The following is a 25,739-nucleotide window of genomic DNA, read 5'->3' as shown; positions in this document are numbered from 1 at the left end:
TTAATTTGCAATAAAACTATGACTTTTAATAGTTACTGGAAAGTTGTTGGAGCAAAATACAAGAATACAATAACAATTGTATTACAATTATTTCTATTATTATTTTTAAATCAGTATTTTACATTTTATTGTTTTTGTTTGTTTTTAGGGTCTACTAAATGCAGTTTCTCTGAGCCTGCCGGAGCCCAGCAGTGTCTTGGAGTCCTGGGTCAACCGTTGCTTTTTCATCTGCCAAATACAAAAAATAGAGAGATAAAACTGATAAAAGATAACAAATATATAATATTGAAAATAGCAAAAAATCAGACAGTGACTTCACACATTGAATATGTGAATCAGCCTGAACTCTTCACTAATGGAACATTCAAATTAGGTAATGCAATGAAGAGACACTGGGGATTACCAGGTGGAAGAATTTGGACTGAATGGTACTTTACTGAAACAACTCAGTGTACATTTAGAAATAAGAGGTAAGGTTAAAAAATAAGGTTAAATTGTAGAAACAACAATGACATCAATTCCAGTTGTGTATGAAAAGATTTCAGTTTAAACTTGGCTGATATATATGGTGCTATATGACTATATTGCAGCCATGTTTTTGGGTTTGGAGAAATGGAAATTAATTTCTTACGTATGGTTGTGTGTGTATTTCAGTAAGGTGTCTGATGTAAATTAACTATAATTAACTGACTTGATCAAACTTGACAAGAAATATAAGCACACTAGTTTTTACTTTTTGGGCCATTTTGCCTTTATTAGACAGAACAGAAGAAAGAAACTGGAACTGGATTGATAGAATACTGCAGTAAATATAATGACTGGATTTGATTTGCTTAAACGTGCAATAAAAGCAAATTGCTTTATTATATCACTTTGGACCTATATGCACAGGCACAAGTGTAATTATTGATTGTTAGATAATTCATCATTCATTAATTTACCAGAATCTAGCTGTGATCTATGCAGCAGGCTATTATGCTTCAATCCACATTCTCTAATTTTCATTTAATATTTTCAACAATGTAAATCTAATCAGGATTAAAAATTGTGAATTTGTAATTTTTTTTTTCTTTTGTAACTATGATTTCTCATTCTTATATAATTTTAGGGTTTAAAATAAATGCCAATAATGACATGTATATATATATTTACTTTGTATTAGACTTCATAAATAGTATTATGTATGACTATGTTTGTCTTTCAGCTCCTGTGTCAGAGCCAGTTGTGTCTCAGATGTGTTTGTCACCAGAACAAATGAAGGTCAGCTGTTTCTCTGAGGGAGATGAAGTCGAGCTCATTTTGAGTTTGGACGGTTACGTACTGATGCACACTAGAGTCCACAGCCAGTCCCCGAGCTGCATGACAGCAAACATGCACTCACAGGCTGGGAGTGTAACTACACCACAAGACAAAGCCGGTGCTTCAAATGTGAGCATCAGCTTACGCGGTCAGCTGATGGGAAACTTGACCTGTCATGTTTGGAACAGTTTCAGCAAACATGAAGCTGTTATTCACCTGACAGGCTGTAAAGGTACACTGTTTTAAAAAAAATTCTAATCATTTGTTTCTTTTACTTGATATTAACTCCCCTTTGCCATTTCACTTATTTCTGTTACAAATAATACAATTCTAAGCACATAGCAAATTTCCTTTTTCTACCTTTCCTCGGTCTACTGCAGTGTCCCAGACAGCTGTTTCCACTGTACATCTATTTATATACAGTAGTGTAACATAGTGTTACTGTGTTATTGCAGTAAACATTTAATGTCATGAAATTAGAAGCTGCAAAACCAATTACATCAATGAAGATACAATAAAATCTTCCTATATGATGTTGGCAGTACTATAACCACTAACCTATAGTCAGTCTCCTGAACTTTGGAAACAATGTCTTCAGTTGAGTTGAGGCTATTTTCAGTGTAGGTAGCTGCTTCCTATTCATTCTCACTAGGGCTATGTCTTCAACTGATGCATCCCTGATGCAAGCACACAGCTACAGCTAGTAAATATCATGTCAAACACTTAATAGAGGATGCAACAATGGACAAGAAATATCAGAGATAACACTGAGAATCACATGTCTGCATCATCAAAGTCTCTACTGTAATTTTATCATAGTATCTAATATTTGTTTGTGTTTCTAGCTTCCAATTCCGACTTCCTTGTTGGGACTGTGGCTATGATAGCTGGTGCTGTTATTGTCCTTCTTGTCCTTTTGGACCCATGTCTTGGTATTTATCAGTTACATAAGAAAACACAACCCACAGCAATTAAGGAAGGTAAGAGAAAGATGTTCTCCATTGTCTTCATTTCCCCTGAGACCAGGAGGTCTATTTAATTTTCTTGTCAACTTAGAAAAAAACTATTATTCATAGGACGTAGAATAAAGCATGGATAGATATAATCTTATATAAATTGACCAAACTGAGATTGATGCAGAATTGAGCACGTTCAAGATACAAACCACGTACTGTACATATACTTGACTTTGCAGAAAACCCCAAAACTGAAGCTCAAGTTCATCGCTAATTCCCACCATTTGAAACTTTTTGTTGTAAGAAAGTTTTTATAAAACTGATTGGATGCGTTACCACAAATTAATTATATCCTTTTGTATGTATGTATCAATGTTCACTAATAAATTATCCTTGCAGATTTTTACACTACTCTGAGATGAAAGCAAATGAATGGCTTCTTAGAGGGTAGCAATGTAATATGTATTGCAGGAGGTATTCTTTTTTCTTTTTTTAAAGTTAGGCATGTAAGCTATGTAGTTATATAATGTTATGTAATATAGTAATAAATGGTCTATAACTTGCAGAAACAGAGCTGTTGTTCATAGCATCAATTATTGATTATTGTTAACTAAATTAAATTTTGTTAATGCTTGTTTATGTTACTTTTCCAGGTATTTCCAAAGATGTCATTCTCTACTCAGCTGTTACATACAAAATGCAGCACAATATTCATATCAAATGTTAATCATACAACAGCCTGCATTATACAGTCTCTATCTGTAGAATATGTCCATGCCCAGCAGTACTATATTTCACAACAGACTGTTCTCCCAGTAAGTGGAGTACCTTTTTCTTTTGATTTTTCAGATAACATTTTGAATCTGTAGAGTTTGTTTTTTAAGCCTTCATGCATTTGCTTTCCAAATGTGACAGTGCTTTTATTTTCAGTGATTTGCTTTGTAATTGTGTCTGGTATTGGAAAACATATTCTTTAATAAACATGTAGTGACAGATTTACTTGTTGTTCTAATGATCAATACAACCAACACAGTTTCTTTTCATTCTGTTTCCTGTCTGTGTTTCACCATATAAACCAAATGAAGGTCCAGCACAAAGAGAGGAAGATAAAACTGTTTTAAGGTTTCCACACAACTGGTAAAAGACAGTAGACAGTTTTTGCTTTATGACTTTGTTTTTTAATCAGTAATTTGTTAGTACTGTAGCAATAAAAAATGTACCTCATGGGTAACATCTGGATTACATATACTTTAAGGTAAAATGAAATTAGATTTTATTGTAAGGGAGCTATAGCAGTGCTGGTCTACACTTTCTACTTTTAAAGATACGATATAAAAACATTGGCATTAAACAAGCGCTAAGTCTGTGTTAATGATTAGTTTGGATGTGACAACAGTAAATTCCACAGAAAATAAAACCAGAATTGTCACAATTCATGTCCAACAGTAAACGAGAAGCACCTGCAAGAAGGTAATGTGGTAATTACTATTTTACCACAAGGGGGAGCCACTGTTCACCACATTTAATTGAAAAGGACCCAAGTAAATTTGGTCAACTGCACTTTCAATATAGTAAGTGCAATTTTGAAGTACTTGTACTTGTTTACATTTACAGTATTTACAGTATGACAGTCTTTTTAAAATATGGTGCCGTGATGCCTCTCCCAATGTCTCGAAGGCTGCCTTCTGGATATTGGATGTGCAGGTGCATTGATATATATTATGCCAACAAAATAGTGTATAAAAAAGCTTAAATTATCTCTTGACTGAGTGAGAAAGAGTAAATGAGAGAGGAAAAAAAAGTGAGGTCACATAAATAACTCAAGTCAACCATTAGATGCTGATGTTCTTCTTTTCTGTGCTGTAGTTGACTTTATTCTGAAAACATCTGGATATACCAGCGTTGATCTGAGGCCAGTTTGCCTGAGTCAGTAAAATTCTAAACTTGACAGTAAACGAGTCGACTTTCTTGTAAGTTCAGTAGACGCAAAAACATTTGAACGCAAACTATTTGGAAACAATAGTTACAGCAGAGAGGAGGTGAGTTTCTCCTCTGGCTGTGAGCGTTTCACATGACGCACCATGACTGAGACAGTGACAAATAAAGAAAAAACCCTGTGGTTTCTTAACTGTCAGTCTCACGCGTGGTTTAATTCTGCATTACTGGTGCTGCATATGAGAAAGTTTAGTGATGTAGATGTTGTTAGTAATGTGTAGTGTATGGGTTTTTAAGTTTGGCTGCAGCACATTGAGAGGCAGGAAATGTTCCTTTCTTCATGTTGTCAATGTGTAAAAACCTCTCATCTTCATGCAGCTCCTGTGCCCATGTCTTTATGAATAAATAGTCTGCATTTACATACTTGTACAGACATTAGAAATGTGATGATAAGCTGTTTTATTTAAAGTTGTTTTTTCAGAGAAACTGGTACTGTGTGCTCAAGAATAACTAAAGGTGAGTAAAAGTAATTTATTCAGTATATTGATGGAAATAAGTTTTATAGTGCCTGTTTGACAAAGGTAAAGGATGTCACACCTGGAGGCTTTCTGTACAGTTGTGTCTGCAGCTGAAATGGAAACTCAAACCTCAGAGTAAAGACTTCCGTGATCTGTGTATTTTCATTTGGTTTTCAGTGTTCTGCAGTTTTAAAAGTGAAAGCACTGGTGTCAAAGGTATTATTTCTAAATGCCTTTTGACAACTAGTTTCTTACTTGAAGCTCTTTTACTGAATATATTTTAAAGTCTCATTTGGCTTTCTGTTTTTTTCAGAAGAAAGCACAATTATTTAAAATAATAAAAGTAGAAATACAGTGTGTGAAAGGCAACAACTGGGAAAATTAAAATAATACATCAGTATAATTCTTACTTTTGATGCACATTTTAACACTTGTTTTTTGCTAGGCATCTCAGAAAGAGAATGTCACTAACTGTACATGCTTAACCCTTAAAGAATTGTGCAAAGCCAAAATGTATGTTGAAATTACAGACAGGTGACAAATTAACAGAAAAACCAATATAAAGGGTGTTAGTAAGGTGTTGGGCCACCATGTGCCGCAGAACAGCTTCAATGTGCCTTAGCATTAATTCTACAAGTCTCTGCAACTCTACTGGAGGGATGAACACCATTCTTCGAAAAGATATTTCCTCATTTGGTGTTTTGATGATAGTGGTGGAGAACGCTAACATGTCAGTCCAAAATCTCCCATAGGTGTTCAACTGGTGACTGTTAAGGCCATAGAATATGATTCACATCATTTTCATACTCATCAAACCATTGTGCCCTATGGACAGGGGCATTGTCATCCTGGAAGAGACCACTCCCATCACGATAGAAATGTTTCATCATAGGATAAAGATGATCACTCAGAACAATGTTGTATTGATTTGCAGTGACCCTTCCCTCTAAGGGGACAAGTGGACCAAAACCATGACAGAGCCACCAGATCCCCTCTCTGTAGGGGTCAAGCATTCAGACCTGTATCGGTTTTTCCTCTAATTTGTCACCTGTCTGTATCTATTCAGTAAAATGACTGAAGTATGCCTGTGTAACTTAACAGCGTATAATTGCAATATAATCACAGCACAGTGTTCATATAAGTTCTGCACTACTGAATTAATATAAGTAAAACTTTCCTGAATGTAAAAACTGATACAAGAAGTTCACACACTTTGCAATAATTGTTTACCATACAACTAAACAATTATTGTAAAGCAACTGTATTAATGGTAAATGGAATTGGGAGGAAGTTCCCCTCAGCATGAATGTCTTAAGTGTTTAAATCAGTAGGTTCATTCTTTATTTTGTTATGTATGTCATAGCTACATTCCTTGGTCATTAAAATTTTATCTAAAACAACAAAGTACATAAGTATAAACATTTTTTAAAATAATTTTATAGTTTGTAGAGGTATGAAATCTGAGAGGGTATAAATTATTATACTTTTTCTGAAACTGTGACTATGAAAAACGATAATACAGACATGCTAATCATATTAGTCAGGCTGAATTTTATTAGAATTGGCTTTTTACCTTCAAACTAACAACTGACCTTAAATTTAGTAATTTTACAGTATATAAATACAGTTTAAATATACAAATTTAACATTTAAAATGACATCTGATTTATGTGTTACAGCATTAAAAACAATGATTTCCATCTACATGATCATCACATCTGCGGCAACAACAGCTCTAGTAAAAGATTAACACAATGTAAAAATATGTTACTGTAGAAAACAGTATTGTGTATAATAACAATAATAATAATATTATTAATTCACTAAAAATATGATTTAATGTTCTATCTAGAGTAAATCTAGGTCTTTGAATAGTTAATTGCTCAATAACACAGGAAAATATATTGTAATATAAAAAGTTGAAACAGTTATCTATTCCATCCGGTTTGCGTTTAGTTGGACCATCATTTATTTTTCAACAGGACAATGACCCCAAACACACCTACAGGCTGTGTAAGGGCTATTTGACCAAGAAGGAGAGTGATGGGGTGCTGCGCCAGATGACCTGGCCTCCACAGTCACCGGACCTGAACCCAATCGAGATGGTTTGGGGTGAGCTGGACCGCAGAGTGAAGGCAAAAGGGCCAACAAGTGCTAAGCATCTCTGGGAACTCCTTCAAGACTGTTGGAAGACCATTTCAGGTGACTACCTCTTGAAGCTCATCAAGAGAATGCCAAGAGTGTGCGAAGCAGTAATCAAAGCAAAAGGTGGCTACTTTGAAGAAACTAGAATATAAGACATATTTTCAGTTGTTTCACACTTTTTTGTTAAGTATATAATTCCACATGTGTTAATTCATAGTTTTGATGCCTTCAGTGTGAATCTACAATTTTCATAGTCATGAAAATAAAGAAAACTCTTTGAATTAGAAGGTGTGTCCAAACTTTTGGTCTGTACTGTATATTTGACTATTACGGCAGCAAGAAACTTTTCTCATTTTAAGAAGATCCTTATCACGTCATAAAAAGATATTTTTCATGTTAGTCTGAGATATATACAGACATAATTATACTTGCATTTTTAGAGTGACTACTATCATAAATATGTTTTTGATTATCATATGTAAAATTATACTTGTGGGAAATTAAACAGCTCAAGCAGGGTTCGGTCTCCAGTTCAGGCGGGTGCAGGGGTGGTGGTGGATAGTCTGTGGTCTGATAGAGAACACTGCACAGACCAGTAACTTATTTATAGCCAGAACGTTTTGTGATAACAAGATAAAGTGGTTTGTTTTTATAACAAGAAAAGTTTCTCGTAAAAATGGAATAACATGAAAATGATCTTGTTAAAATGAGAAAAGTTTCTCGTTATAACAAGAAATGGAACAAATATGTTTTTTGCCATGGTGGCAGCAATGCCCTGCTACTATATCTGTTGACTCTTAAAAATAAAAATCAAATTGCTCAAGAGGTGAAAATCTTCTGTCATCAGAGTATTAGAAATAGCAGTAGTGTGTCTGGGTTTGCTTTTGGATAATAGTTTGTAAATTTGTAGCAATAATTAGTAAATAAATATGACTGGTTATAATTTCTTACATATTATTTAACTTTTATAGCTACTTACAGTACATATACCATTTTAGGATTGTAAAAATACTGCAAACAACATTCATGTTAATAGATTCATTACATTTTATAAAAATATAAAAATAATCTCTGAATTTCTTATGCAAAATTTTTGAGATGCCTGCTATGAATTAGCCTTTATGTTCTTGTTGGATCCAACTTGACAAGTTAATTTTGCTTTTATTAGACAGAACAATAAAGAGAGACAGGAAACATAAGGCCAGAGAGGGAAAAAAGTAAGGGATAATGGACAGCAAGCGGGTCATTATTGTGAAATGAACCCCGACAGGGTGTTGCAGGATCCTGACGCAAAGCAGAGGGGTCTTGAATCACTCTGAATTACCCTTATTACACGGCTATTTACTAAAGAAATCAATAATCTGATACAAAATATTGGTTTAAAAATGATTTTATTGATTTAAAAATGATTCTATTGCTTCCACTAAAAAACTGTCATGCATAGCAACTTGAATATCTATGAAAACTCTGTAGCCCTCTTAAGATTATGACGTTTCTGTCATTCATCTCTATTTTTCCCTCTTGCTGGGGCTTTGCAGTTGAAACACCTGGAAACACAATTGTTACTAATGTTACAACTGGTAACAATATTACTATTATCACTACCGCTTATCACTTAAGTTAGTGTGTAGCGATACGCAACTATACTAAGAGAGGCACTCACCAGATCTACTGCCGTTACCTGGATTGGAAGACAGGATCTTGCCAAACTTTTCCCTTTCTGTAATGGTTGGAGCCCAGTAGCTCTTCAGGCCGCCGTCACATCTGTGCCCGGTCACAGACATTATCTCTAATGTTTTTTTAGTTGGTAATTTTACCGGCCTTCTTTCTGCGGATTGATATGATTGAAAGTAGTCCTCCAGAGTCTAACTGCGTCCTTAGCAACAGTCTGTTATTCATAGCAGTGGTCCCGCTATTCAGAAATAACAGACCGTAGAATGGTGTAATTGACCAATCAGAATCGGGTATTCAACAAAGCTGTGTAATAACAAACAAGTAACGACATGCAACAAAGTTTCCCACTGGTGTGCTCTTTAGGCCACTGGAAAGAAATATAATGACTCAAATTATTGGCTAAAAGATCTTGATGTCATCAAATGAGATGTCACCATCAGGTTTGAGTCAATATGTTTCATTCCATATTTTCAAACTTTCATTCTATGTTCTCAGTTTTCCATCACATTTTAATCAGGAATTGTTATAATGTACACGAATAGCCCTCAAACGTGCACTTAGAACTGTTTAATAACTCTAATCCTGTTGTCTCTGCGGCTTAGGCCTCACAAGTTTTTTCTACAGTCAAAATAGAAATCGGAATAGATATCAGCTCCATACATCACAGATCTGATAGTAAATTTTACATTGTAGTAGGTTTTATACGTAGTGTATACAGTACATGCGTTTGTCTTTCAGCTCCTGTGTCAGAGCCAGATGTGTCTCAGATGTGTTTGTCACCAGAAGAAATGGAGGTCAGCTGCTCCTCTGAGGGAGATGAAGTCCAGTTCATTTTGAGTTTGGGCCAGAGTGAGGACCAGAACCCACAGCCAGTCCCAGAGAAACTGGACAGTGGACACACAAAGTTTGCCAAGTTCACATATCTCCGCAATTCAAATCAACCACCAGTTGTCTACCCAGAAATGACAACAGTAAATTCAACAGAATATAGAACTATAATAGTCATCACAATTCATGTTCAACAGTAGAGCAAGAAGCACCTGCAAGAAGGTAATGTGGTAATTATTTTTTACCACAAGGGGGAGCCAATGCTGAGTGGTAAATAGAAAACACAAATATGTATAAATGCACACACAACCATCACACATACTTAAGATATGTAAATTCTACCACTACTAGAGCAAACATTACTATTTTAGCTGCTACTGATGCATACATAACAGCCATTATCACAATTAATAATGTAATCACAATGCAAATACCCATAATTACTGCCCTGAAGGATCTGGACATTGACATACTAAGCTCTGCCCTCCAAAACAAATGGAGATTGGCACCTCCTTCATCATCACTATAATCAGTCATTATCATTATGATGTACAGTCCAAGTCAAAGGTTTGAACACACTTTCCCATTCATTTGAATGAGAAAGTGTTTCCAAACTTTTCACTGGTACTGTAGGCAGGACAGGTATGTATCTCCTGTTCAACTAACTGAATTAAATATACAGTATACACATTTGTAATTGTGTCTTTGTATACAGTGCTGGATGTTAGTTCATCCTATCACCATATGTTCCAGCACTGAAGCATCAGTCACCACTTGATGAGAAAATGAAATAAATCAATGTTGAATAAAGTATGCTAAAAGATTTCCTCATTATTCTTGCTGTTGATCAATACTTGATCCCTTGTTATTGCTGCCTCTGGTTAGCTGATCAAAACTGAAACCTCATCTGCAAATGTCATAACTGCCCAAAATATGTACTGTTGGGTGCAGTGTAGAATGTGGAGCAATGTCTGGTGCTTTATTTATTTATTTATCTTAACTTATTTAGATGAGTCAATAAAACTCTAAACTTGACAATCAGCGAGTCTGCTTTATTGTAAGTTCAGTAGACCCAAAAACATTCTATCACAAATTCTTAGAACGATTGAATGCAAACTATTTGAAACCAATATTTACAGCAAAGAGGAAGTGAGTTTCTCCTCTGGCTGTGAGCTTTTCACATGACGCACCATGGCTGAAACAGTGACAAGGAAAGAAAAAACCCTGTGGTTTTCTAACCGTCAGTCTCACACATTGTTTAATTATGCATTACATGTGCTGCATGTGAGAGAGTTTAGTGATGCGGATGTTTGTTAGTAATGTGTAGTGTATGGTGTTTTTAAGTTTAGCTACAGTACATTGAGAGGCAGGAAGTGTTCCTTTCTTCATATTGTTGATGTGTAAACACTTCTCATCTTCAGGCAGCTCCTGTGTCCATGCCTTTATGAATAAATATTCTGCTTTTAAAAACTTGTAAAGACATTAGAAATGTGATGATAAGATGTGTACTTTAGTGTTGTTTTTTTCAAAGAAACTGGTACTATGTGCTCAAGAATAACTAAAGGTGAGCAAAAGTAATCTATTTAGTATATTAAGGGAAATAAGTTTTACAGTTCCTGTTTGACAAAGGTAAAGGATGTCACACCTAGAGGCTTTTTGTGCAGCTGTGTCTGCAGCTGAAATAGAAACTCACACCTCAGAGTAAACAGCTCTGTGATCTGTGTATTTTGTTTTTCATTTGGTTTTCAGAGCTCTGCAGTTTTCTAAGCAGAAGCACTGGTGTCAATGGTGTTATTTCTAGATGGCTTTTGAAAACTAGCTTGTGACTTGAAACTCTGTTTTACTGAATATATTTTAAAGTCTCATTTGGCTTTCTGTTTATTCCAGAACAAAGCACAATTATTTTAAATAATACAAGTCAGAAGACAATGTGTGAAAGGCAACAACTGGGATTAAAATAATACATTTGCATGATTCTATGACGTTTACTTTTTACATACATTTTAACACTTGGTTTTTGCTAGGCATCTCAGAAAAAGAATGTCACCAACTGTACATGCTTAACCCTTAAGGAATTGTGCAAAGCCAAAGTACATGTTGTAATTATCTAGCTATTGCTGAAGTATGCGACTTAATAGTGTATAACAGTGTATTACTGTATGCACTAATATAATCACAGCACAGTGTTTGTTTGAGTTCTGCACTATTTGAAGTAATGTGTGTGTTATTTTAAAAGGGTTAAAGATTTTTAGGTTTGTTAGTGAATCCTTTATTATGCCCCTCTGTAGACACATGTATACTAGATGTGCAGGTTATGGCTCATAATTACCTAGACTGCATTTGTTTTATTGCATAAAACATACTCACGTTTTTGGACATAATATTTCTTCCAAATATTAACATGTTGTCACAATATTAAGAAAATGTCTCAGGTGAATGGAGCCATCCACATAATGACTGGAACATATCATGCAGGACATGGTAATGTTAAAATAAATATACTTAAATAAATATAAAAAAAACAAAAAACTTGCATTGGGCATTGTCTTATGTTTGAGAAACCATATTTGTGTAAGATGTTCAGTAAGTTTGTAACTACAAAAGCGATTCTTGGTATTGTGTTCACTGGCAATGTGGGTGACAACTCAATGACCGCTTCCTTGAATCTTATCATACAACAAGACTGCAAAAAGACAAGAAGAGCATAAACCAGCCCACTGTCAGTGGAAAATTCACAGATCAGTCTGTAACAGTCATGAAGAAGACATTGCACCATTGTGAATGCCGTGAGTGACAGTTTTGAATTTTAATCTACATATACCGACATTAGTTAAAGCAGAATGTTTTTTCATTATTTTATAGTTTGTAGAGGTATAAAATCTGAGATTGTATAAATTCTTGTGCTTTTTCTGAAACTGCGTGATTATGAAATACGATAATCCAGACATGCTAATCATATTGTTCAGGCTGACTTTTTATTAGATTTAACTTGTTACCTTGTTACCAACTGACCTTCAGTTGATTAATTTGACGGTATATAAGTACAATTTGAGTATAAATCAAATTTAATATTTAAAATGACATCTGATTTATGTGTTACAGCATTAACAACAATGATTTCTGTCTACATGATCATCACATCTGCGGCAACAACAGCTCTGGCAAAAGGTAAACACAGTGTAAAAATGTGTTACTGTAGAAAACAGTATTGCATATAATCATAATAATAGTTCAATAAAAACATTATATAATGTTCTATCTAGAGTAAATCTAGGTCTTTGAATAGTTAGTAGTTGCTTAATAACACAGGAAATATATTGTGATATAAAAAGTTGAAACAGTTACCTATTATTTCCTTTACCCTGCTGAAATTAAATGCTACACACAAATTACTACAAATGATGTTATTTGTTGTCAGTATTTTACATTGACAATTGTATTTTCTTTCTTTTCCTTCAGGGTTTATGGAATGCAATTTGTCTGAAGCTACTGGAGCTCGCCAGTGTTTTGGAGCAGTGGGGCAGCCGTTGATTTTTAATCTCCCAAATGCAGCAAGTACAGAAGTTAGGTTGACAAAGGATGGCATATACATGATTTTCAGAATTAAAAACAATCAGATACTGACTAATAATGAATCTGGAATCTTCACCAATCAAACATTCAAACTGAATAATGTAATGAAAAGACACTCTGGGGATTACGCGATGGAAGAATGGTATTTGAATGGTACTTCACTGAAAAACGTCAAGGTGCATCTAGAAATACAAGGTAGGTAAAAAAAAAAAAAAGTTAATCTGAAACAAAAAGTTTGTTCAATACAATTGTACACAAAAAAATCTATTATATATCTAAAACAGGAAAAAAGCGGACATTTTAAACTAGCATAACAGACAATAAAGGGTGGTGCTTATTAAATATTTGTGTTAATTAAACAAACAAATATATATTTGACGACTACGGCAGCGAGAAACTTCTCATTTTAACAAGATCCTTATCACGTCATAACAACATATTTTTCATATTAGTCTGAGATACACACACACAGATAATCATACTCTCATTTTTAGAATGATTACTATCATAAATATGTTTTTGATTACTATATGCGAAACTATACCTGTGGGAAATTAAACAGCTCAAGCAGTGTTCGGTCTCCAGTTCAGGCGGGTGGGGAGGGGATACTGGGCTTTGATGCTGCTGAGAGAGACGCTGCTCAACTAAAGTCATGTGGACTTGTGCGCTATCAGAAGGGAAGGAGATGTCTGTTCTTGTCAGATAATATCTGTGGTCTGGTAGAGAACGCTGCACGGACCAATAACTTATTTATAGCCAGAATGTTTTGTGATAACAAGATAAAGTGGTTTGTTATTGTTCATTTTAGTCAGGAACTGTTATATTGTACACAAATAGCCCTGAAACATGCACTGAGAACTGTCTAACAACTAATCCTGTTGTCACTGTGAAAAAGCAACTAGGCCTCAGAAGTTTTTTCTACAGTCAAAATAGAAATTGGAATAGATATCGGCTCCATACTTTACAGATTTGATAGTCAATTTTACATTGTAGTAGGTTTTATACGTAGTGTATACAGTACATATGTTTGTCTTTCAGCTCCTGTGTCAGAGCCAGCTGTGTCTCAGATGTGTTTGTCACCAGAAGAAATGAAGGTCAGCTGCTCCTCTGAGGGAGATGTCAAAGAGTTCAGTTTGAGTTTGGACGGTTACGTACTGATGAGGACCAGAACCTACAGCCAGTCCCAGAGAAACTGGACAGTGGACACACAATCCTTGACTGGGATTACAGACAAACAAGACAAAGCCAACGTTTCCAGTGTGAGCATCAGATTACACGGTCAGCTGACAGGAAACTTGACGTGTAATGCTCAGAACAATGTTAGCAGAGATGAAAAGGTTATTCACCTGAAAAGCTGCAAAGGTACAGCGTTTGAAGGTAAATGCTATCTTTTCTAGATATCAGCTCTTCACTACCATTTCACTTTTTTATTCAAGAATTTTATCAATTAAATTCATTATAAAAATCACATTTTGTTTACTAGTCTAACTATCCTGTGGTCTGGTAGAGAACACTACTTTTCTTTTTAAGATTTTTCACTATCCGATACTACAAATCACTTGTCTTGTTGGTGGAAAGTAACCATGTCAAACTCTCTTATGACCATATCATTATTTTGTTTTTAATAATAATTACACATGCACTGAACACCTGAAGATAAAAATGGACAAGAGATATTTGAGAAACATATTGGTAGCTTTGAAATTGACACATCAGTGCCATCATGATTTCTAATTTGGTTTGATATTTGTTTTCTAGATAGTGTTTCTGGCTTCCCTGTTGTGACTGTGACTGTGATAACTGGTGTTGCCGCTCTGCTTCTCCTTGTGACCCTGTGTGGTATTGGTCTAAACCATCTACATAAGAAAACAACACCCATCACTGTTAATGAGGGTAAGTGAAAGACACGCCGTAATCTTTATTAATGCATATTTTACAAACCATACTTGACATTCCTGACCATCATTTTCCTACTGGACTATTTTACAGGTAGGTTACCATAGTTTTATAGATTTTTCAAAGTTTTTTTCTGCATTTGAGGTATCTGTTGCAGTATGTTCATTTGAATGCACCATGAAAACTGACTTTCTTTTTTTCCTTTTTTTAAAGTTAGGAATGCATGTAGTTATGTAATGTTGTGTAATGTAGTAAATAAACAGTAAAAAACAAAGCTACTTTATTTACTTTTATTTATGGAATCAATTATTTAGCATCAAATCTGAACCAAATGATCCCATTAGTGCAATAATTATGTTTCATTAAATGAACAAGTTGAAACAACACATTAACATAACCAGTTTTCACTTCAAATATAAAATACTTGAGGTTACAGTAAAACTATGAATACATTTCATGTATACTGAAATAGCCCTCTTTAAATCTATCCATATCATTTTGCACAATTTGATACTGTATCTGATGGAAAGTACCAGCAAAAAAGAGCAGGTTTTCAAAGTTTGCCTGAATCTTGTGCATTTCTGTGATGATATGTCAGAGGGAAAAGCCACCCTAACCCAACCTGAGCATCTAATATTATTTGTGAAAAACTGTTTGAATTTACACAAAGATGTGGAGTATCATTATTGTTAACTAAATTTCATTTTGTTAATTCTATTTTTTTGTTACTTTTCCAGGTATTTCCAAAGATGACATCCTCTACTCAACTGTTACATACAACTTGTTTAAGCAGTACAATAATTAAGCAATATTATACAAGAGGGTGTGCTTTACCGTCATTATTGGCACGACAGTGATGTGGTCAGGAACAAGGTGCTTGATTGTAATATTGCGATTATACAACATTTACCAACAAAATAAAAGATATAAACAAAATGTATTCATATTGTGTGGCAGTTTGCTCTAAAAATAAAAAACTTTTTGCTTGTGTTATCTCTGTTTCCGTGGAAATACATGGGGTATGACTAATACCTAGAAAACAATCACTCACGTCAGTATATTCCAATGTAATAAAACCTAGTTTACTACTCTGGCAAGTAGGCCGACCCTTAGTAATGACCTAGTAACAGACGATTTCTAGTCCCTGTTGAGTCAGCCAGCCAACTTGAGCTAATGCTTTCTAGAAATCATGGGATTTCCAAAACTGAATAAATACCACACATATAAACACAAAACTGCTTTGCTAGCTCAATCTTGTTATAAATAAGATATCTGCTGAAAAGAAAAAACATTTCATGGACAGATTTAGCTACTACGTCTGCAAACTTCACATATACTTTTAAGCTAGCTGTGCCGTGTCACTGACACACTGGCACAGCTGATGGAGGATGCCAGAGTAGGAACTAAGATATACTCTGAACTGAAGGGAAAAGGGCTAAGTTTTGCTGTGTATGGAGGTGCCAGGTAACCATAAAGAGTGGAGAAGGGTTCGGCTTTTTCAGTGTGTGGGAGGGTGTGTGTGTATAACTCGTCCCACTGCCTCAGAGGTCAATCCCCTCGGTAAAGGGTCTGTTTTGTTTTCTCCACAACTGCTAATCAGTTCATTTCAATCCAGTTTCATAAGAGAAAGACATAAGAGAAAGACAACTCAAAACTCTGCTCCGGGTTTTCACCGCAGATCCTCCCCACAAAACAAAACAAAAAACAAAAGACACTGGCAAAGCAACACAGTACATAAAATAAACCCAGCAGAAATGTCAAATAGGTTGGACCACCGTGTTTAACTATATATCTTCAAACATTACAGTTACAGCTGAAAATGGCAACAGAAAAGAAAACAAATTTGTCAAGTTCACGTCTCCGCAATTCAAATCAACCACCAGTCGTCTACCCAGAAATGACTGTTGTTAGCACGACGTCACGGTCTGTGGTTCTAATGTATGGCAGAGTAATATTTTTAGTGATGAGGCTTTATTCATTTGAGCATGACTAGGTGTGCTGTCATGCTGGTTTGAGCACGTTCTAAATGTCTAATTTACCAATCAGATTGCTTGGTTGGAACTACATGTTGAATAATCCACAATAGACTGCTCTTCCAGTAAATGAAGTACTTTTTTGATGTGATTTTTCGGATAACATTTGTGAATTTGTAGAGTTTGTTTTTAAGCCTTCGTGCTTTTGTTTTCCAAATGTGACAGTGATTTTACTTTCAGTGATTTGCTTTGTAATTGTGTCTGGTATTGGAAAATATATTTTTTTAATAAACATGTAGTGACAGACTTACTTGTTGTGCTAATGTTCAATACAACCAACATAATTTCTTTTCACTCTGATGTTTCCTGTCTGTGTCTCACCATATAAACCAAATCCAGGTTCAGCACAAAGAAAGCAAGATAACACTGTTTTAAGGTTTCCAAACATCTGGTTGAAGACAGTAGACAGACTGCTTTATGACTTTGGTTTTTAATTAGCAATTTGTTAGTACTTCAGCAGTAAAAAATGGAACACATGGATAACATCTAGATTACATATATTTCAAGATAAAATGATATTAGATTTTATTGTAAGGGAACTATAGTAGTTCTGGTCTACGCTTTCTGCTTTTAAGGATACCATATAATAACATTGGCATTGAACATGTTAAGTGCTAAGTTTGTGTTCATGATTGGTTTAGATGTGACAACAGTAAATTCAACAGAATATAGAACTATAATAGTCATCACAATTCATGTCCAACAGTAGAGCAAGAAGCACCTGCAAGAAGGTAATGTGGTGATTATTTTTTTACCACAAGGGGGAGCCAATGCCGAGTGGTAAATAGAAAACACAAATATGTATAAATGCACACATAACCATCACACATACTTAAGATATGTACACTCTACCACTACTAGAGCAAACATTACTATTATAGCTGCTACTTCTGCATACATAACAGCCATTATCATAATTAATAATGTAATCACAATGCAAATACCCATAATTACTGCCCTGAAGGATCTGAACATTGACATACTAAGCTCTGCCTTCCAATACAGATGGAGATTGGCACCTCCTTCATCATTACCATATTTAGTGATTATCATTATGATGTACAGTCCAAGTCAAAGGATTGAACACACTTTCCCATTCATTTGAATGAGAAAGTGTTTCCAAACTTTTCACTGGTACTGTAGGCAGGACAGGTATGTATCTCCTGATCAACTAACTGAATTAAATATACAGTGTACACATTTGTAATTGTGTCTTTGTATACAGTGCTGGATGTTAGTTCATCCTATCACCATATGTTCCAGCACTGAAGCATCAGTCACCACTTGATGAGAAAATGAAATAAATCAATGTTGAATAAAGTATGCTAAAAGATTTCCTCATTATTCTTGCTGTTGATCAATACTTGATCCCTTGTTATTGCTGCCTCTGGTTAGCTGATCAAAACTGAAACCTCATCTGCAAATGTCATAACTGCCCAAAATACGTACTGTTGGGTGCAGTGTAGAATGTGGAGCAATGTCTGGTGCTTTATTTATTTATTTATCTTAACTTATTTAGATGAGTCAATAAAACTCTAAATTTGACAATCAGTGAGTCTGCTTTATTGTAAGTTCAGTAGACCCAAAAACATTCTATCACAAATGCAAACTATTTGAAACCAATATTTACAGCAAAGAGGAAGTGAGTTTCTCCTCTGGCTGTGAGCTTTTCACATGACACACCATGGCTGAAACAGTGACAAGGAAATAAAAAACCCTGTGGTTTTCTAACTGTCAGTCTCACACATTGTTTAAATATGCATTACATGTGCTGCATGTGAGAGAGTTTAGCGATGCGGATGTTTGTTAGTAATGTGTTGTGTATGGTGTTTTTAAGTTTAGCTACAGTACATTGAGAGGCAGGAAGTGTTCCTTTCTTCATATTGTTGATGTGTAAACACCTCTCATCTTCAGGCAGCTCCTGTGTCCATGCCTTTATGAATAAATATTCTGCTTTTAAAAACTTGTAAAGACATTAGAAATGTGATGATAAGATGTGTACTTTAGTGTTGTTTTTTTCAAAGAAACTGGTACTATGTGCTCAAGAATAACTAAAGGTGAGCAAAAGTAATTTATTTAGTATATTGAGGGAAATAAGTTTTACAGTTCCTGTTTGACAAAGGTAAAGGATGTCACACCTGGAGGCTTTTTGTGCAGCTGTGTCTGCAGCTGAAATGGAAACTCACACCTCAGAGTAAACAGCTCTGTGATCTGTGTATTTTGTTTTTCATTTGGTTTTCAGTGCTCTGCAGGTTTATAAGCAGAAACACTGGTGTCAATGGTGTTATTTCTAAATGGCTTTTGAAAACTAGCTTGTGACTTGAAACTCTGTTTTACTGAATAAATTTTAAAGTCTCATTTGGCTTTCTGTTTATTTCAGAACAAAGCACAATTATTTTAAATAATACGAGTCAGAAGACAGTGTGTGAAAGGCAACAACTGGGATTAAAATAATACATTTGCATGATTCTATGATGTTTACTTTTTACATACATTTTAACACTTGTTTTTTGCTAGGCATCTCAGAGAAAGAATATCCCCCGACTGTACACGCTTAACCTTTAAAGAATTGTGCAAAGCCAAAGTACATGTTGTAATTATCTAGCTATTGCTGAAGTATGCGACTTAATAGTGTATAACAGTGTATTACTGTATGCACTAATATAATCACAGCACAGTGTTTGTTTGAGTTCTGCACTACTTGAAGTAATGTGTGTGTTATTTTAAAAGGGTTAAAGATTTTTAGGTTTGTTAGTGAATCCTTTATTATGCCCCTCTGTAGACACATGTATACTATATGTGCAGGTTACGGCTCATAATTACCTAGACTGCATTTGTGTTATTGCATAAAACATACTCACGTTTTTGGACATAATATTTCTTCCAAATATTAACATGTTGTCACAATATTAAGAAAATGTCTCAGGTGAATGGAGCCATCCATATAATGACTGGAACATATCTTGCAGAACATGGTAATGTTAAAATAAATATACTTAAATAAACATAAAAAAAAAAAAAAACTTGCATTGGGTATTGTTTCATGTTTGAGAAACCATATTTGTGTAAGATGTTCAGTAAGTTTGTAACTACAAAAGCGATTCTTGGTATTGTGTTCACTGGCAATGTGGGTGACAACTCAATAACCGCTTCCTTGAATCTTATCATACAACAAGACTGAAAAAAGACAAGAAGAGCATAAACCAGCCCACTGTCAGTGGAAAATTCACAGATCAATCTGTAACAGTCATGAAGAAGACATTGCACCATTGTGAATGCGGTGAGTGAAAGTTTTGAATTTTAATCTACACATACCGACATTAGTTAAAGCAGAATGTTTTTTCATTATTTTATAGTTTGTAGAGGTATAAAATCTGAGATTGTACAAATTCTTATGCTTTTTCTGAAACTGCGTGATTATGAAATACGATAATCCAGACATGCTAATCATATTGTTCAGGCTGACTTTTTATTAGATTTAACTTGTTACCTTGTTACCAACTGACCTTCAGTTGATTAATTTGACGGTATATAAGTACAATTTGAGTATAAATCAAATTTAATATTTAAAATGACATCTGATTTATGTGTTACAGCATTAACAACAATGATTTCTGTCTACATGATCATCACATTTGCAGCAACAACAGCTCTGGCAAAAGGTAAACACAGTGTAAAAATGTGTTACTGTAGAAAACAGTATTGTGTATAATCATAATAATAATTCAATAAAAACATTATTTAATGTTCTATCTAGAGTAAATCTAGGTCTTTGAATAGTTAGTAGTTGCTTAATAACACAGGAAATATATTGTGATATAAAAAGTTGAAACAGTTATCTATTATTTCCTTTACCCTGCTGAAATTAAATGCTACACAAAAATTACTACAAATGATGTTATTTGTTGTCAGTATCTTACATTGACAATTGTATTTTCTTTCTTTTCCTTCAGGGTTTATGGAATGCAATTTGTCTGAAGCTACTGGAGCTCGCCAGTGTTTTGGAGCAGTGGGGCAGCCGTTGATTTTTAATCTCCCAAATGCAGCAAGTACAGAAGTTAGGTTGACAAAGGATGGCATATACATGATTTTCAGAATTAAAAACAATCAGATACTGACTAATAATGAATCTGGAATCTTCACCAATCAAACATTAAAACTGAATAATGCAACAAAAAATTACACTGGGGATTACCAGATGGAAGAATGGTATTTGAATGGTACTTCACTGAAAAACGTCAAGGTGCATCTAGAAATACAAGGTAGGTAAAAAAAAAAAAAAGTTAATCTGAAACAAACAGTTTGTTCAATACAATTGTACACAAAAAAATCTATTGTATATCTAAAACAGGAAAAAAGCGGATATTTTAAACTAGCATAACAGACAATAAAGGGTGGTGCTTATTAAATATTTGTGTTAATTAAACAAACAAATATATATTTGACTACTACGGCAGCGAGAAACTTCTCATTTTAAAAAGATCCTTACCACATCATAACAACATATTTTTCATGTCAGTCTGAGATACACACACACAGATAATCATACTCTCATTTTTAGAATGATTACTATCATAAATATGTTTTTGATTACTGTATGCGAAACTATACTTGTGGGAAATTAAACAGCTCAAGCAGTGTTCGGTCTCCAGTTCAGGCGGGTGGGGAGGGGATACTGGGCTTTGATGCTGCTGAGAGAGACGCTGCTCAACTAAAGTCATGTGGACTTGTGCGCTGTCAGAAGGGAAGGAGATGTCTGTTCTTGTCAGATAATATCTGTGGTCTGGTAGAGAACACTGCAGAGACCAGTAACTTATTTATAGCCAGAATGTTTTGTGATAACAAGATAAAGTGGTTTGTTGTTGTTCGTTTTAGTCAGGAACTGTTATATTAGACACAAATAGCCCTGAAACATGCACTGAGAACTGTCTAACAACTAATCCTGTTGTCACTGTGAAAAAGCAACTAGGCCTCAAAAGTTTTTTCTGCAGTCAAAATAGAAATTGGAATAGATATCGGCTCCATACTTTACAGATTTGATAGTCAATTTTACATTGTAGTAGGTTTTATATGTAGTGTATACAGTACATATGTTTGTCTTTCAGCTCCTGTGTCAGAGCCAGCTGTGTCTCAGATGTGTTTGTCACCAGAAGAAATGAAGGTCAGCTGCTCCTCTGAGGGAGATGTCAAAGAGTTCAATTTGAGTTTGGATGGTTACGTACTGATGAGGACCAGAACCTACAGCCAGTCCCAGAGAAACTGGACAGTGGACACACAATCCTTGACTGGGATTACAGACAAACAAGACAAAGCCAACGTTTCCAGTGTGAGCATCAGATTACATGGTCATCTGACAGGAAACTTGACGTGTCATGTTCAGAACAATGTTAGCAGAGATGAAAAGGTTATTCACCTGAAAAGCTGCAAAGGTACAGCGTTTGAAGGTAAATGCTATCTTTTCTAAATATCAGCTCTTCACTACCATTTCACTTTTTTATTAAAGATTTTTATCAATTAAATTCATTATAAAAATCACATTTTGTTTACTAGTGTAACCATTCTGTGGTCTGGTAGAGAACATTACTTTTCTTTTTAAGATTTTTCACTATCTGATACTACAAATCACTTGTCTTGTTGGTGGAAAGTAACCATGTCAAACTCTCTTATGATCATATCATTATTTTGTTTTTAATAATAATTACACATCCACTGAACACCTGAAGATAAAAATGGACAAAACATATTTGAGAAACATATCGGTAGCTTTGAAATTGACACATCAATGCCATCATAATATCTAATTTGGTTTGATATTTGTTTTCTAGATTGTGTTTCTGGCTTCCCTGTTGTGAATGTGGCTGTGATAGCTGGTGTTATCGCTCTGCTTCTCCTTGTGTCTCTGTGTGTTGGTCTAAAACATCTACATAAGAAACCAAGACCAATGACTGTTAATGAGGGTAAGTGAAAGATATGTCTTTATCTTTATTAATGCATATTTTACAAACCATACTTGACATTCCTGACCATCATTTTGCTACTGGACTATTTTACTGGTAGGTTACCATAGTTGTATAGATTTTGGAAGTTTTTTTTCTACTTTTAAGGTATCTGTTGGTATGTTCATTTAAATGCACAATGAAAGTTGACTTGCAAATACTTGAGCATTGCTTGCAGAAAGAATCCATCACAATGATCTCTAATTAAATCTCCTTTGTTTAATGTTACAGACTAACACTAGCATTGTGATTGAGAGTATGGACTGATTTGAAAAGAATGCAATATATTTCCAAACAGCAATAATGTTATAATGTTACAAAAACAAAAGAAGACATTTCACATCTGTTTTCACTTTTTCCAGGTAATTCTGACAATGAAATCATCTACTCAGATGTTATTGTGATGAAGAACACAAGGAAAGGTCGACCCATCTCACATCAAAATACAAAATAATTTTCTCCTAAAACAATAATTCAATCACCAGCCCAAGTCTAAACCCTAACCATAACCTTGTTGGAAACCTCATGTATAACCTTTAACATTATATAATGATCAGGGATCATTGACTATGTGACTTGGGAAAAAAAGTTCAACTAGTCCAACTATGGACTATTCCTAAAGTAAACAAGAATAGTTTTAATTTTGATTTTTGAGGTTTTTTGCATTTGTTTCTCAAACATAACATGTACTTTTATATGATTTTATTAACTATTTTTGCTTTGTAATTGTGTGGCATTGTGTTTTGTCCTGTGTATTTTACATATATTTTTCAAATAAACATATTGGCAACATTTGTATATTTTTAACGTAATGTTTCATTCACCAAGGTCAAAATGAAAAGAAGGAGGTAACTTCAGTTATTAATAAAATCAAGTGGAGTTGTGCTTATAATTAGTATATGGTCAGTCATTTAGTTATAAAACATGTTGCTCATGGGTGACATCTGGAGGACGTACACTGTTGTTGCAGTTACTAACAACAGATTAGAGTACAGTGGAGTAGAGTAAATTACAGTACTGTATAATGTCCCAGTGTGGCAGTCAGTAATAATATATAAAAGAGGAATACAACAATCAGTTGAAACAACAATCAATACAAAAAATGTTTATCAGTATAAAGAGACAGAGGTACAGGCTCCAAGCAACAGATAATTTTTAACCACAAGATGGAGACAAAAGTCCTCACATATAACTAGATGATGGAAATGGAACAAAATCATTACAATACATTGAATTTGTTGTAACTTTATGTCAATTTTAGTGGGGCTATTCAGATACTGGATTCATGCACACATTGATACTAGACTGATGCACACACTGTCTCCACTCCAACTGTTACATCATGTTGGAGTCTCATCCTACTGTTACAGTCCACATGGGCTACATACAGTATGAGAAGGCCACTGTGTGGTTTAAATAATCAAAAGTCCACTTTTTCCAGTCTTTGTTGTGATTAATTTCCACATTCAGATATTCTTGTCATGTTATCTGGGTCCACAGGGTGGGAGCAAAGTTGATGCTGTAACTTAACTCTAATTTTGATTATTTATATGTACTCTTAGCAAGATTGTGAATCTGTGCTCACAGCAGAGGTGAAGTGAGTCTCTCCAGTGAGAGTTTTAAGCCTGACCAGTTTTATTTTGCGTATTGTTATTGCTGAATAGATCACATGGCATACTTTGATAATTTGAGAAAAACATTCAGCATCAAGTTATAATTAGCTTGTTTACTCTTCATTGTGTCGATTCTCCTACACAGACACTCAACCACAACATGATCACATGTCTGATGCTGTGGCTGAAGCTGAGACGGGAAAAAAGGTGTGGTTTCTAATGTTGCCCCTCACACAATAGATAATCATGCCTAAGATGTTATTTCCATTTACATTCCCCTGAATGTAGAACATGGTAAATAGCATACAGCACATGATTTAAAAATAAACACCATGTCGGTATGTTGAGAGACAGTAAGTGTTCATCTCTTTGTAGTGTCCTTTACGGAAATACAAAATCTCTCATCCTCACACAGCTTTAAGATATGCTTGCAGATGAGTTGAGAGATAAAAACATAATATTTCTTTATACAGCACACGGGTGTAAGAACCATTCAGTTTTATGTCTTTGTGAGCAAATATTTTACATTTAAATGCTGTCTTGAAATTAGAAATACCATGATGTATCCTTCATTACACTGCATTTTGTACAGTGTTTGGTAAAGAAAACATTAAAAATGATTTATTCATTGATGGAGGCTTTCTGGGGGCTGCATGTGTCTCATACAGGAGACCTGTAACTGAGACCTCTGTTTCACATGGTTGATGACAGAATTGACTCACAAACCCCTTTCACCAAATGCACACACATTGCCCTTAAAAAAATATGAGTAAAAATATATGTACATTCTCACTGTTTCACTGTTTCATAAATGTACAAATGTAAAATCTGCATGGCATCTTTTCTTGTAGGCAGCTGACATTTAATGATCTTTGTGATATGTGTCTTGACTAATGGACTTACATCTTTTGTAGAGATATATTGAGACATCCTGGCAACTAAAATAAATAATAGTAATGTGCTTTATATTCACACCAGTACACACTAATCTTTTCCATCTCTTCTAATGTGGCAAAGCGCCATGGGTTAAATATGGTTGCTTCAATCAATGATGTCCAACTACGCCACCTGGGGGAATTTCACCCCCAGGACATTCAAATTAAGTGCTCAACTCCTGAGCTAAACAGGTCGAATAAAACACTGGAAGAGTTTGTGATTCCACAATAAAAAAATATTTATTAACAATAAATGCACAGTAAGTATATAAAAAAAATCAATCTTTTACACAAATATATCAAAATGTATTATAGTAAAAATTATTGCACAATCCCAA

The 25,739-nt window shown here is 34.6% G+C and overlaps 2 protein-coding genes across 11 annotated transcripts in view; one reads left to right on the top strand and one right to left on the bottom strand.

Annotated features, from left to right (window-relative positions):
- LOC137195867 (organic cation/carnitine transporter 2-like) overlaps nucleotides 1-25,739 on the bottom strand; it is a 92,752-nt gene that overhangs the window by 17,122 nt on the left and 49,891 nt on the right. The window lies entirely within an intron of this gene.
- On the top strand, nucleotides 11,617-25,487 carry LOC137195868 (uncharacterized). 3 transcript variants are annotated; one of them, XM_067608548.1, is made up of 6 exons: nucleotides 11,617-12,141; nucleotides 12,458-12,523; nucleotides 12,815-13,123; nucleotides 13,967-14,305; nucleotides 14,687-14,821; nucleotides 15,562-17,133. In XM_067608548.1, the coding sequence occupies exons 1-6, from the start codon at nucleotides 12,111-12,113 to the stop codon at nucleotides 15,627-15,629; spliced, it is 948 nt and encodes a 315-aa protein (XP_067464649.1). In that variant the 5' UTR covers nucleotides 11,617-12,110; the 3' UTR covers nucleotides 15,630-17,133. The 3 variants fall into 3 exon arrangements, with proteins under 3 accessions (XP_067464649.1, XP_067464647.1, XP_067464648.1); XM_067608546.1 differs by lacking the exon at nucleotides 15,562-17,133 and adding an exon at nucleotides 23,216-25,487 and having other exon boundaries at nucleotides 11,619-12,141; XM_067608547.1 differs by lacking the exons at nucleotides 11,617-12,141; nucleotides 12,458-12,523; nucleotides 12,815-13,123; ... (1 more) ...; nucleotides 14,687-14,821; nucleotides 15,562-17,133 and adding exons at nucleotides 19,977-20,137; nucleotides 20,454-20,519; nucleotides 20,811-21,119; ... (1 more) ...; nucleotides 22,683-22,814; nucleotides 23,216-25,073.

This window comes from Thunnus thynnus, chromosome 13 (genome assembly GCF_963924715.1).
Source record: "Thunnus thynnus chromosome 13, fThuThy2.1, whole genome shotgun sequence".
Classification (NCBI taxonomy): domain Eukaryota; kingdom Metazoa; phylum Chordata; class Actinopteri; order Scombriformes; family Scombridae; genus Thunnus; species Thunnus thynnus.
Note: the sequence above shows the minus strand (reverse complement) of the source record. Positions and strands in the feature narration are given on the sequence as shown.

Coding starts and splice junctions, on each gene's coding strand:
- LOC137195868 (XM_067608546.1), top strand. CDS start 12,111: ATGAAGAAGACATTGCACCATTGTGAATGCC. Junction 12,142..12,457: donor ATTGCACCATTGTGAATGCC/GTGAGTGACAGT, acceptor TATGTGTTACAG/CATTAACAACAATGATTTCT. Junction 14,306..14,686: donor CAAAGGTACAGCGTTTGAAG/GTAAATGCTATC, acceptor TTTGTTTTCTAG/ATAGTGTTTCTGGCTTCCCT.